A 13,553-nucleotide genomic window follows, 5' to 3' on the forward strand; every position below is an offset into this window, starting at 1 on the left:
AGTCCCCTGTGCCTCCCGGGTCATGCAGGTGTACACTCCTCTGTGCCTCCCCGGTCATGCAGGTGTACACTCCGCTGCCTCCCCGGTCATGCAGGTGTACACTCCGCTGTGCCTCCCTGGTCATGGAGGTGTACACTCCTCTGTGCCTCCCCGGTCATGCAGGTGTACACTTCTCTGTGCCTCCCCGGTCATGCAGGTGTACACTCCTCTGCGCCTCCCCGGTCATGCAGGTGTACACTCCGCTGAGCCTCCCTGGTCATGGAGGTGTACACTCCTCTGTGCCTCCCCGATCATGGAGGTGTACACTCCCCTGTGCCTCCCCGGTCATGCAGGTGTACACTCCCCTGTACCTCCCCGGTCATACAGGTGTACACTCCTCTGTGCCTCCCCGGTCATGCAGGTGTACACTCCACTGTGCCTCCCCGGTCATGCAGGTGTACACTCCCCTGTACCTCCCCGGTCATGCAGGTGTACACTCCCCTGTGCCTCCCCGGTCATGGAGGTGTACACTCTTCTGTGCCTCCCCGGTCATGCAGGTGTACACTCCTCTGCGCCTCCCCGGTCATGCAGGTGTACACTCCCCTGCGCCTCCCCGGTCATGGAGGTATACACTCCTCTGCGCCTCCCCGGTCATGCAGGTGTACACTCCGCTGTGCCTCCCCGGTCATGGAGGTGTACACTCCTCTGTGCCTCCCCGGTCATGCAGGTGTACACTCCTCTGCGCCTCCCCGGTCATGCAGGTGTACACTCCGCTGTGCCTCCCTGGTCATGGAGGTGTACAGTCCCCTGTGCCTCCCCGGTCATGCAGGTGTACACTCCTCTGTGCCTCCCCGGTCATGCAGGTGTACACTCCTCTGTGCCTTCCCGGTCATGCAGGTGTACACTCCTCTGCGCCTCCCCGGTCATGCAGGTGTACACTCCGCTGTGCCTCCCTGGTCATGGAGGTGTACAGTCCCCTGCGCCTCCCCGGTCATGCAGATGTACACCTCTCTGTGCCTCCCCGGTCATGCAGGTGTACACTCCTCTGTGCCTCCCCGGTCATGCAGGTGTACACTCCGCTGTGCCTCCCCGGTCATGGAGGTGTACAGTCCCCTGTGCCTCCCGGGTCATGCAGGTGTACACTCCTCTGTGCCTCCCCGGTCATGCAGGTGTACACTCCGCTGCCTCCCCGGTCATGCAGGTGTACACTCCGCTGTGCCTCCCTGGTCATGGAGGTGTACACTCCTCTGTGCCTCCCCGGTCATACAGGTGTACACTTCTCTGTGCCTCCCCGGTCATGCAGGTGTACACTCCTCTGTGCCTCCCCGGTCATGCAGGTGTACACTCCCCTGTGCCTCCCCGGTCATGCAGGTGTACACTCCTCTGCGCCTCCGCGCTCATGGAGGTGTACACTCCCCTGTGCCTCCCCGGTCATGGAGGTGTACACTCCGCTGTGCCTCCCCGGTCATGGAGGTGTACACTCCCCTGTACCTCCCCGGTCATACAGGTGTACACTCCTCTGTGCCTCCCCGGTCATGCAGGTGTACACTCCCCTATACCTCCCCGGTCATACAGGTGTACACTCCTCTGTGCCTCCCCGGTCATGCAGGTGTACACTCCTCTGTGCCTCCCCGGTCATGCAGGTGTACACTCCCCTGTGCCTCCCCGGTCATGCAGGTGTACACTCCGCTGTGCCTCCCCGGTCATGCAGGTGTACACTCCGCTGCGCCTCCCCGGTCATGCAGGTGTACACTCCGCTGTGCCTCCCTGGTCATGGAGGTGTACACTCCGCTGTGCCTCCCTGGTCATGGAGGTGTACACTCCTCTGTGCCTCCCCGGTCATGCAGGTGTACACTCCTCTGTGCCTCCCCGGTCATGCAGGTGTACACTCCGCTGTGCCTCCCTGGTCATGGAGGTGTACACTCCGCTGTGCCTCCCTGGTCATGGAGGTGTACAGTCCCCTGTGCCTCCCCGGTCATGCAGGTGTACACTCCTCTGTGCCTTCCCGGTCATGCAGGTGTACACTCCTCTGCGCCTCCCCGGTCATGCAGGTGTACACTCCGCTGTGCCTCCCCGGTCATGGAGGTGTACAGTCCCCTGTACCTCCCCGGTCATGCAGGTGTACACTCCTCTGTGCCTCCCCGGTCATGCAGGTGTACACTCCTCTGCGCCTCCCCGGTCATGCAGGTGTACACTCCTCTGCGCCTCCCCGGTCATGCAGGTGTACACTCCTCTGCGCCTCCCCGGTCATGCAGGTGTACACTCCCCTGTGCCTCCCCGGTCATACAGGTGTACACTCCCCTGTGCCTCCCCGGTCATGCAGGTGTACACTCCCCTGTGCCTCCCCGGTCATACAGGTGTACACTTCTCTGTGCCTCCCCGGTCATGCAGGTGTACACTCCCCTGTGCCTCCCCGGTCATACAGGTGTACACTCCCCTGTGCCTCCCCGGTCATGCAGGTGTACACTCCCCTGTGCCTCCCCGGTCATACAGGTGTACACTCCCCTGCGCCTCCCCGGTCATGCAGGTGTACACTCCCCTGCGCCTCCCCGGTCATACAGGTGTACACTCCCCTGCGCCTCCCCGGTCATGCAGGTGTACACTCCCCTGTGCCTCCCCGGTCATACAGGTGTACACTCCCCTGCGCCTCCCCGGTCATGCAGGTGTACACTCCCCTGCGCCTCCCCGGTCATACAGGTGTACACTCCCCTGTGCCTCCCCGGTCATGGAGGTGTACACTCCCCTGTGCCTCCCCGGTCATGCAGGTGTACACTCCCCTGTGCCTCCCCGGTCATGCAGGTGTACACTCCCCTGTGCCTCCCCGGTCATGGAGGTGTACACTCCCCTGTGCCTCCCCGGTCATACAGGTGTACAGTCCGCCATTAAAGAAAATCCTTAAAGGTTTTCTCTGTTGAAAACAACTTGTAGCCACCCATGCATCGCCTCAGACTGTGATGTGAGGCCCTCACTGCCTGTCACTATGTAGCCATTATGTGAAGTCCCTGCACTTTCCCCCCTATACAGAGCACATGGCTCATCACGGCAGCGCTTGCTCAGCCAGTTTCCCCCACGTTGCATCAGCCCCGTGCAGCAGATGCAAACACCCATGAAGTCACCCGGCAGCGCCACTTTTAATGCTCCGCCCACGTGTCAGACACGGCGTGACGTCACAGCATCGTGGACAAATCAGCGACTTTGATATAACGTGGACCAATGGGAATGAGGGAGCCGGACACTTCTCTGAAGCCTGATTGGCTGCAGCTCCGCGCCTGATTGACGCTAGAGCTGCCGGTAAATCTACCAATCAGCTTGCGCCGCGTTCAGGCCTGTGCGCGACACTGTACGGGCTCTGCAGGGTGACTGGTGGATATACAGCCCGGAGCGCCACCGACCGGACACACTGCTCCGAGCCGGGGACACAGGTGAGGAGCGCGGCCGGGACAAGGGCTGCTGCATGCGACCTGCACTGATGAGGGGTCACAGTTCGGTTTTGTACACTGCACTGATGATGAGGGGCAACTGTCCTGTCTATGGTGTGCACTGCACTGATGATGATGGATGACTGTCCTGTCTATGGTGTGCACTGCACTGATGATGAGGGGCAACTGTCCTGCCCATGGTGTGCACTGCACTGATGATGATGGGTGACTGTCCTGTCCATGATGTGCACTGCACTAATGATGGATGACTGTCCTGTCTATGGTGTGCACTGCACTGATGATGAGGGGCAACTGTCCTGCCCATGGTGTGCACTGCACTAATGATGATGGGTCACTGTCCTGTCTATGGTGTGCACTGCACTAATGATGATGGGTCACTGCCCTGTCTATGGTGTGCACTGCACTAATGATGATGGGTCACTGTCCTGCCCATGGTGTGCACTGCACTGATGATGGGTGACTGTCCTGTCTATGGTGTGCACTGCACTAATGATGATGGGTCACTGTCCTGTCTATGGTGTGCACTGCACTGATGATGGGTGACTGTCCTGTCTATGGTGTGCACTGCACTGATGATGAGGGGTCACTGTCCTGTCCATGGTGTGCACTGCACTGATGATGAGGGGTCACTGTCCTGTCTATGGTGTGCACTGCGCTGATGATGAGGGGTCACTGTCCTGTCTATGGTGTGCACTGCGCTGATGATGAGGGGTGACTGCCCTATCCATGGTGTGCACTGCACTGATGATGAGGGGTGACTGCCCTATCCATGGTGTGCACTGCACTGATGATGAGGGGTGACTGCCCTATCCATGGTGTGCACTGCACTGATGATGAGGGGTGACTGCCCTATCCATGGTGTGCACTGCACTGATGATGAGGGGTGACTGCCCTATCCATGGTGTGCACTGCACTGATGATGAGGGGTGACTGCCCTATCCATGGTGTGCACTGCACTGATGATGAGGGGTGACTGCCCTGTCCATGGTGTGCACTGCACTGATGATGAGGGGGTTACTGTCCTGTCCATGGTATACACTGCACTGATGAGGGGGTCAGAGTTTGGTTCTGTACACTGCACTGATGATGAGGGGGTTACTGTCCTGTCCATGGTATACACTGCACTGATGAGGGGGTCAGAGTTTGGTTCTGTACACTGCACTGATGATGATGGGTGACTGTCCTGTCCATGGTGTGCAGTGCACTGATAATGATGGGTGACTGTCCTGTGCATGGCGCACGCTGCACTGATAATGAGGCCTGACAGTCCTGTGCTGGACACGGCGCACGCTGCACTGATAATGAGGCCTGACGGTCCTGTGCTGGACACGGCGCACGCTGCACTGATAATGAGGCCTGACGGTCCTGTGCTGGACACGGCGCACGCTGCACTGATAATGAGGCCTGACGGTCCTGTGCTGGACACGGCGCACGCTGCACTGATAATGAGGCCTGACGGTCCTGTGCTGGACACGGCGCACGCTGCACTGATAATGAGGCCTGACGGTCCTGTGCTGGACACGGCGCACGCTGCACTGATAATGAGGCCTGACGGTCCTGTGCTGGACACGGCGCACGCTGCACTGATAATGAGGCCTGACGGTCCTGTGCTGGACACGGCGCACGCTGCACTGATAATGAGGCCTGACGGTCCTGTGCTGGACACGGCGCACGCTGCACTGATAATGAGGCCTGACGGTCCTGTGCTGGACACGGCGCACGCTGCACTGATAATGAGGCCTGACGGTCCTGTGCTGGACACGGCGCACGCTGCACTGATAATGAGGCCTGACGGTCCTGTGCTGGACACGGCGCACGATGCACTGATAATGAGGCCTGACAGTCCTGTGCTGGACACGGCGCACGCTGCACTGATAATGAGGCCTGACGGTCCTGTGCTGGACACGGCGCACGCTGCACTGATAATGAGGCCTGACGGTCCTGTGCTGGACACGGCGCACGCTGCACTGATAATGAGGCCTGACGGTCCTGTGCTGGACACGGCGCACGCTGCACTGATAATGAGGCCTGACGGTCCTGTGCTGGACACGGCGCACGCTGCACTGATAATGAGGCCTGACGGTCCTGTGCTGGACACGGCGCACGCTGCACTGATAATGAGGCCTGACGGTCCTGTGCTGGACACGGCGCACGCTGCACTGATAATGAGGCCTGACGGTCCTGTGCTGGACACGGCGCACGCTGCACTGATAATGAGGCCTGACGGTCCTGTGCTGGACACGGCGCACGCTGCACTGATAATGAGGCCTGACGGTCCTGTGCTGGACACGGCGCACGCTGCACTGATAATGAGGCCTGACGGTCCTGTGCTGGACACGGCGCACGCTGCACTGATAATGAGGCCTGACGGTCCTGTGCTGGACACGGCGCACGCTGCACTGATAATGAGGCCTGACGGTCCTGTGCTGGACACGGCGCACGCTGCACTGATAATGAGGCCTGACGGTCCTGTGCTGGACACGGCGCACGCTGCACTGATAATGAGGCCTGACGGTCCTGTGCTGGACACGGCGCACGCTGCACTGATAATGAGGCCTGACGGTCCTGTGCTGGACACGGCGCACGCTGCACTGATAATGAGGCCTGACGGTCCTGTGCTGGACACGGCGCACGCTGCACTGATAATGAGGCCTGACGGTCCTGTGCTGGACACGGCGCACGCTGCACTGATAATGAGGCCTGACGGTCGTGTGCTGGGCACGGTGCACGCTGCACTGATAATGAGGCCTGACGGTCGTGTGCTGGGCACGGTGCACTTATGATGAGGCCTGACAGTTCTGTGCTGGAGACGGCGCACGCTGCACTGATGATGAGGCCTCGGTCATTAGTTGAAGATTGACATGTTTTAGTGCCACTTTACAGTGATACAATGAGGCGGCCATCTTTGCCCGTGGAGACTGTTAGCAGATTCTCGCCGGCTTCTTGTGGCTTCTTCAGCCTGTGTTCAGGGACTTTGGATTTAATGCTCATATATACCATTTACATTGTGCAGGTGTATATAATTTGTGGAGTGACCCCTGCAAGATGGGCCCTCGGACGTGGACGCTGTGTGCCCTCCTCTCCGTTTTCCTGGTGTTCCTGCTCCCGTCCACAACAGGTAAGATAGTGCGGAGCCCGTGCTGTTGCTACAGGTAATATCTCTGGTGCTTTACCCGTGGGGTGTCAGAAATGACGACCACCTCTTCCATCCGCTGAACCGTGTGGCCCGTGCACCCCTGACGCCCAGACTCCCCCAAGCCTCTGCAGTGTCCTCATACCGACGGATGTGTCCTGTGCTGATCTTCTGGACCCTTGGCTATTTCTGGATTCCCCATAGAAGACATTTGCGTCTGATCCCATTGATGTGCCATGAATGCCAGAGATGGGAAGATCCTCGCTATCCCAGTAACGACAAAAGTGTTTTGTTGCTAAAACTTTTTTTTTTTTTTTTTACTATTTTGCATTTGTATGTTTTATACGTTCTTTAAAAATTCATGAATTTTCAGCTAAAACAATAATTTTTCCAATTTTTTTTTTATTCATTAGACATTTTGTGCTATTCGGCTTTTACAGGCTTTTTTGTTTCCTTGCTCATCACTGGCAGAAAATTTGAGTTAACTGAGGATCCATCAGTGAGCTCTTTCTGGTGGGAGAGTTTGCTGAGGTTTTTTTTTTCTTTAATCTGCTTGTCTGAGCTCCTCGTAGCTGATTTAAAGCCCACAGGTAACATATAGGTGTTGTTCATCCCCTGATGCAGTTTAAGACCTAACAAACCACACTGTACTCCCATTTCCTGGGTCTACTGGCGAGTCTTTGCAGCTGCTCCCGGTGTCTCCATAATTTCTTTTTTATTTTTTACAGACCGTGAGCAGCTCCACCGACTATAATGGGAATGTGTTCTATTTGTGAAAATCCCTGATAGAACACATATGTGGGAACCTGACTTCTGAATAAGGCATAAGACTTAGACTGCTCACTGACAGAATCTCAGTTAACTCATTCTGCAGCCTGCAATGTGTGGCGAAACAGAGCCTGTAGTAGTCAAATTATGCAAACCTTTTAATGAAGCCAAACTGCAAAAATAATTTTTAGCCCCAAATCCATGTAGTTAAGAAAATATCTCTGCAGTTGACTATATTCTTTAAAGAAGACCTGTTGTCAGATCAAAAGTGAACATTTTTTGCTGTTAATTTATTTCCACAGCTCCTGAGTTTTTTTTTTTTTTTTTGTTTGTTTGTTTTTTACTCTGTCAAATAGCTTCAGAAATGTGTTTGTAAGTTTTTTTTTTTTTTTTTGTTTTTTTTTGCTGCTACCTTTTTCTTTTACTAAGGGGGTGTGGCTCACATGATCCTCGGGGGTGTGTCTTTAAGCTGTTCTGCATAATTACTCCTTTAGTAAAGCTTATAAAAAGGTCCGTATCTCTGGATCCATATGGCGCATTTAAATAATACAAAAAACAGAAAGCTCCGGGGAGCAGTGGGAATAAAATAAGAGCAAAATCTGTCCACTTCTGATCTGGCAACAGGTCTCCTTTAACGAGTGAAGGGAAGTAAATGGGGAAGTCGGTAAAAAATACATATTGGAACTACTTTTATTACTATTACGGAGGCGCAGTTTGAGGCTTGTAAGAACGGTGCAGGACGATCTTTGTGCCCTGCAAGGCTCTGCCCCGGGTACTGACAACAAAGGGTGTTGGGAAATATGATCTGCACTACATCTACATGCACAAGCCCAGCCGGATTACACCATGCTAGTGTCCATCGCCCATAGCTCGTCCTCCTACCTGTAGGGTACTTGGACACGATGCACTGACGCTCCGTGGAGCAAATCCAGGGGATAAATGGACCTGTGCTGCACATTGGAAATCCGCTGCATGTCAGTTTTGGGTTTGGATTTTCACGCTTTTTGCAATGTAAAAAATGTAAGACTAATTCCATGTTCAGGTTCAGGTCCCGTACGTGTGTATAAGATTAGGCGCCATGTCGTTTCGCTGGCTCCGGTAGCGGCAGGTGTCCTGGTTTGGCAGTTTTCCCGCCTCTGATCACACAGGATGTCCGTGTCGCTCCTGTATGATTTGCAGTCAGTGTTTGCACAACTCACAGAAACAAGGCAGTGAGGTTTCCTGTCCTCGTGCTGTTACTGACACAGCGATCACTAGTCTTAGGGCGCAGTCAGTCATATATCACATCGCAGGGCTCGGACTGGCCGACGGCTATGCTGACCCAAGTCTGGCAGTTGCATAGAAATACAGGCTATCACGCTTGGGTCAGGAGAACCGCCGGCCAGTCCGAGCACTTAAATGCGATGGTCGTCCCTGCTGTTATTCGGCCGTCTAACTGCGCTCTTATTCTGGGACTCGTGCGGAGATGTGGATGATTCTTTTGCCCCAGAGAAGTAGTTCTGAAGTAATGAAGGGTTTGTTCACTCGTGTTCATCAGTAAGGGTGAGATGATAACCAGCTACAGAATAAAATGCTGCGGTTTTCTGCAATCGCTGCTACCTTTATTCCTTTTATAAAGTACTATAAAGTACTAGTAGAATTTCCTGGCTTTGCACATGGGTCTTTTGGTTTACCTGTTTGCGGAAAAAAATATTACGCGTCTCTGTGTCCCGATGAGATTTCAATTAAAATTTAGCTTTTTGTGTCCTTGACGTATTTGCAAAAAAGAAAAACAGAACAGTCGTCACCGAGAGCTTAAACCCGGTGTAAAATCCTCCAAAGTGTTAGATTTACCAAGGTGCCAAATTGTGGTGTAGATTGCGTCAGATGTTCGGCCGTGCATAAAGAACGGACAGCAGAAGTCATTTTTTAAATTTTTTACACTTTTGCAGTGAGAGGATAAAGCTTTAATTCTATCCTCACCAACATAAGCGAAAAGTTGCTTAAAGTTCTCCTATTGCGCTAACTTTTTCGTGCAAAGTCTCAGGCATTGTATCAATGGGCAGCGAGGCGGTGCATCTTGTTGTTTAGGGGGCAGCGAGGAGACACATCTTGCTAGTTAGGGGCAGCGAGGCGGCACATCTTGCTGTTTGGGGGCAGTGAGGCCGTGCATCTTGCTGTTTGGGGGGCAGCGAGGCAGTGCATCTTGCTGTTTGGGGGCAGTGAGGCGGCGCGTCTTGCTGTTTGGGGGGCAGCGAAGCAGTGCATCTTGCTGTTTGGGGGGCAGCGAGGCGGTGTATCTTGCTGTTTGGGGGGCAGCGAGGCAGTGCATCTTGCTGTTTGGGGGCAGCGAGGCGGCGCGTCTTGCTGTTTGGGGGCATGTTTGGGGGGCAGCGAGGCGGCGCATCTTGCTGTTTGGGGGGCAGCGAAGCAGCGCATCTTGCTGTTTGAGGGGCAGTGAGGCGGTGCATCTTGCTATTTAGGGGGCAATGAGGCGGCACATCTTGCTATTCAGTGGGCAGCGAGGCGGCGCATCTTGCTATTTAGGGGCAGTGAGGTGGTGCGTCTTGCTATTTAAGGGGCAGTGATTCGGTGCATCTTGCTATTTAGGGGGCAGTGAGGCAGCGCATCTTGCTATTTAGGGGGCAGTGAGGCGGCGCATCTTGCTGTTTGGGGGGCAGCGAGGCGGTGCATCTTGCTATTTAGGGGGCAGCGAGGCTGCACATCTTGCTGTTTGGGGGGCAGCAAGGCGGTGCATCTTGCTATTTAGGGGGCAGTGAGGCGGTGCATCTTGCTGTTTGGGGGGCAGCGAGGCGGCGCATCTTGCTGTTAAGGGGACAGCGAGGCGGCGCATCTTGCTGTTTGTCGGGCAGCGAGGCGGCGCATCTTGCTGTTTGGGGGGCAGCGAGGTGGCGCATCTTGCTGTTTGGGGGGCAGCGAGGTGGCGCATCTTGCTGTTTGGGGGGCAGCGAGGCGGCGCATCTTGCTGTTTGGGGGGCAGCGAGGCGGCGCATCTTGCTGTTTGAGGGGCAGTGAGGCGGTGCATCTTGCTATTTAGGGGGCAATGAGGCGGCACATCTTGCTATTCAGTGGGCAGCGAGGCGGCGCATCTTGCTATTTAGGGGCAGTGAGGTGGTGCGTCTTGCTATTTAAGGGGCAGTGATTCGGTGCATCTTGCTATTTAGGGGGCAGTGAGGCAGCGCATCTTGCTATTTAGGGGGCAGTGAGGCGGCGCATCTTGCTGTTTAGGGGCAGTGAGGCGGCGCATCTTGCTGTTTGGGGGGCAGCGAGGCGGTGCATCTTGCTATTTAGGGGGCAGCGAGGCTGCACATCTTGCTGTTTGGGGGGCAGCAAGGCGGTGCATCTTGCTATTTAGGGGGCAGTGAGGCGGTGCATCTTGCTGTTTGGGGGGCAGCGAGGCGGCGCATCTTGCTGTTAGGGGGACAGCGAGGCGGCGCATCTTGCTGTTTGTCGGGCAGCGAGGCGGCGCATCTTGCTGTTTGTCGGGCAGCGAGGCGGCGCATCTTGCTGTTTGGGGGGCAGCGAGGTGGCGCATCTTGCTGTTTGGGGGGCAGCGAGGTGGCGCATCTTGCTGTTTGGGGGGCAGCGAGGCGGCGCATCTTGCTGTTTGGGGGGCAGCGAGGCGGCGCATCTTGCTGTTTGAGGGGCAGTGAGGCGGTGCATCTTGCTATTTAGGGGGCAATGAGGCGGCACATCTTGCTATTCAGTGGGCAGCGAGGCGGCGCATCTTGCTATTTAGGGGCAGTGAGGTGGTGCGTCTTGCTATTTAAGGGGCAGTGATTCGGTGCATCTTGCTATTTAGGGGGCAGTGAGGCAGCGCATCTTGCTATTTAGGGGGCAGTGAGGCGGCGCATCTTGCTGTTTAGGGGCAGTGAGGCGGCGCATCTTGCTGTTTGGGGGGCAGCGAGGCGGTGCATCTTGCTATTTAGGGGGCAGCGAGGCTGCACATCTTGCTGTTTGGGGGGCAGCAAGGCGGTGCATCTTGCTATTTAGGGGGCAGTGAGGCGGTGCATCTTGCTGTTTGGGGGGCAGCGAGGCGGCGCATCTTGCTGTTAGGGGGACAGCGAGGCGGCGCATCTTGCTGTTTGTCGGGCAGCGAGGCGGCGCATCTTGCTGTTTGGGGGGCAGCGAGGTGGCGCATCTTGCTGTTTGGGGGGCAGCGAGGTGGCGCATCTTGTTGTTTGGGGGGCAGCGAGGCGGCGCATCTTGCTGTTTGGGGGGCAGCGAGGCGGCGCATCTTGCTGTTTGGGGGGCAGCGAGGCGGCGCATCTTGCTGTTTGGGGGGCAGCGAGGCGGCGCATCTTGCTGTTTGGGGGGCAGCGAGGCGGCGCATCTTGCTGTTTGGGGGGCAGCGAGGCGGCGCATCTTGCTGTTTGGGGGGCAGCGAGGCGGCGCATCTTGCTGTTTGGGGGGCAGCGAGGTGGCGCATCTTGCTGTTTGCGGGGAAGCAAGACGGAGCACCTTGCTGTTTGGGGGGGGGGGAGCGAGGCCAAGAACTATAGTAGTGCCATGCTAAATACTACAATGTGATTGTGGGGGAAACCTTTTCCTTAACATGTCGGCCTCTCCCCAGCATGAAATCTCCTCTTACCTGGAACGATGGCTCTCGCCCTCTGCATTACTCGTGGAGACGTGATACTTCAGCTTTATTCACTGCCCTACAATGGATGCCCCCCGGGACTCTGAAATCCATCTGCGTGGTGACCCCCTGATCACTGCACCAGCTTAAATAAAAAAGGAGTTGTGATGTTGAGAAGTTTTCTTTAAAGGGGTTTATAAGGCACTTTAGGGTCACCAAACTGATGCCATGTCTTGACAGGATAGTAAAATAGGCGTTCAGATATTCTGTCCTGGATGTAAATCCCATTACTGAGATAATCCACTTTGAATACTTCTGTAAATGGGGCTGACGGTGCATGGGGGCGGGATGATTCTGGCCAGTGCACCGATCCGCCTCATTATTCCCCACGGGCTCGATGGCACGTGCACAGTTTTGACAACCTGATGTTCTTCTCTCCAGACTCTGTGGCGGTCATGTCTGTGGATTTGGGCTCTGAATGGATGAAAATTGCAATTGTGAAACCCGGAGTTCCTATGGAAATTGTATTAAACAAGTAAGTCCTGTCAGCCAGAAAAGGAACGTTATAATGGACGTGGGGGAGATTTTACTTGTACGTTGTGTTTCATTTTTGATACACAGTATGTGGAATCTGTTACAGGCTGTGCTGTACGCAAGAGCTGCATTCATACTTCTGCAAGCTCCACAGCTGACTTCTCCCAGCATTGCCAGGGAATGTGCAATTTAATGTTCTTGTTAATCTTTTTATTTTTCAGGGAATCGAGGAGAAAAACGCCTTGTGCTGTAGCTTTAAAAGATAATGAGCGTCTCTTTGGGGACAGTGCGGTAGGGCTGGTAAGTGTCTTGTCGTGTGCAAGGTAAATTATTCTTAAAGGGATGAGTTAAAAATAAAACAAGTGATGTTTACTCGCACAGATCCCATTCTATGACCACAGGGAAAAATGCATCTTTGGATGGGGTCTTCTGACGCACAGGCTAGAAGGGATCGGCTAAGTGCCGTCAGGGGACCTGCGGGGGATTCATTTATTTTATATATATATATATATTGTCTAAGGGTCACTTCCGTCTGTCTGTCCTTCTGTCTGTCTTTCTGTCTGTCATGGAATCCAAGTCGCTGATTGGTCGTGGCAAAACGCTCATGACCATTGCCACGACCAATCAGCGACGCGCACAATCCGGAAGAAAATGGCCGCTCCTTACTCCCCGCACTCAGTGCCCGGCGCCCGCATACACCCCTCCGGTCACCGCTCATACAGGGTCAATGCCAGCGGTAACGGACCGCATTATGCCGCGGGTAACACACTGTTACCGCCGCTATTAACCCTGTGTGACCAAGTTTTTACTATTGTCGCAGCCTATGCAGTGTCAATAGTTAAAACATCTAATGTTAAAAATAATAAAAAAAATAAAAAATCATTAGATACTCACCTTCCGCCGCCTTTCCCGCTCCTCGCGATGCTCCGGCCGGTCCATGCAAGTGGCACGTTCCGGTGGCAAGGATGGTCTGGGAGAAGGACCTGCCATGACGTCACGGTCATGTGACCGCGACGTCATCACAAGGCCTGCGCGAGAAGGACCTGCCGTGACATCACGGTCATGTGACCGCGACACGTCATGTGACCGCGACGTCATCACAGGTCCTGCGCGAAAAGGA

At 55.2% G+C, this 13,553-nt stretch overlaps 1 protein-coding gene across 2 annotated transcripts in view; it reads left to right on the forward strand.

The window, feature by feature from the left end:
* The first annotated feature begins 3,249 nt into the window (after window positions 1-3,249).
* Window positions 3,250-13,553, forward strand: part of HYOU1 (hypoxia up-regulated 1) — a 34,271-nt gene continuing 23,967 nt past the window's right edge. The window contains exons 1-4 of one of the 2 annotated variants that reach the window (XM_077249955.1): window positions 3,250-3,401; window positions 6,433-6,537; window positions 12,341-12,434; window positions 12,655-12,733. In XM_077249955.1, the coding sequence (XP_077106070.1) occupies window positions 6,465-6,537; window positions 12,341-12,434; window positions 12,655-12,733 (246 nt within the window). In that variant the 5' untranslated portion in view covers window positions 3,250-3,401; window positions 6,433-6,464. The remainder of the gene's footprint in view (window positions 3,402-6,432; window positions 6,538-12,340; window positions 12,435-12,654; window positions 12,734-13,553) is intronic. The other variant, XM_077249956.1, reaches the window with a different exon arrangement.

Source organism: Ranitomeya variabilis, chromosome 4 (genome assembly GCF_051348905.1).
Source record: "Ranitomeya variabilis isolate aRanVar5 chromosome 4, aRanVar5.hap1, whole genome shotgun sequence".
In the NCBI taxonomy this organism is placed as follows: domain Eukaryota; kingdom Metazoa; phylum Chordata; class Amphibia; order Anura; family Dendrobatidae; genus Ranitomeya; species Ranitomeya variabilis.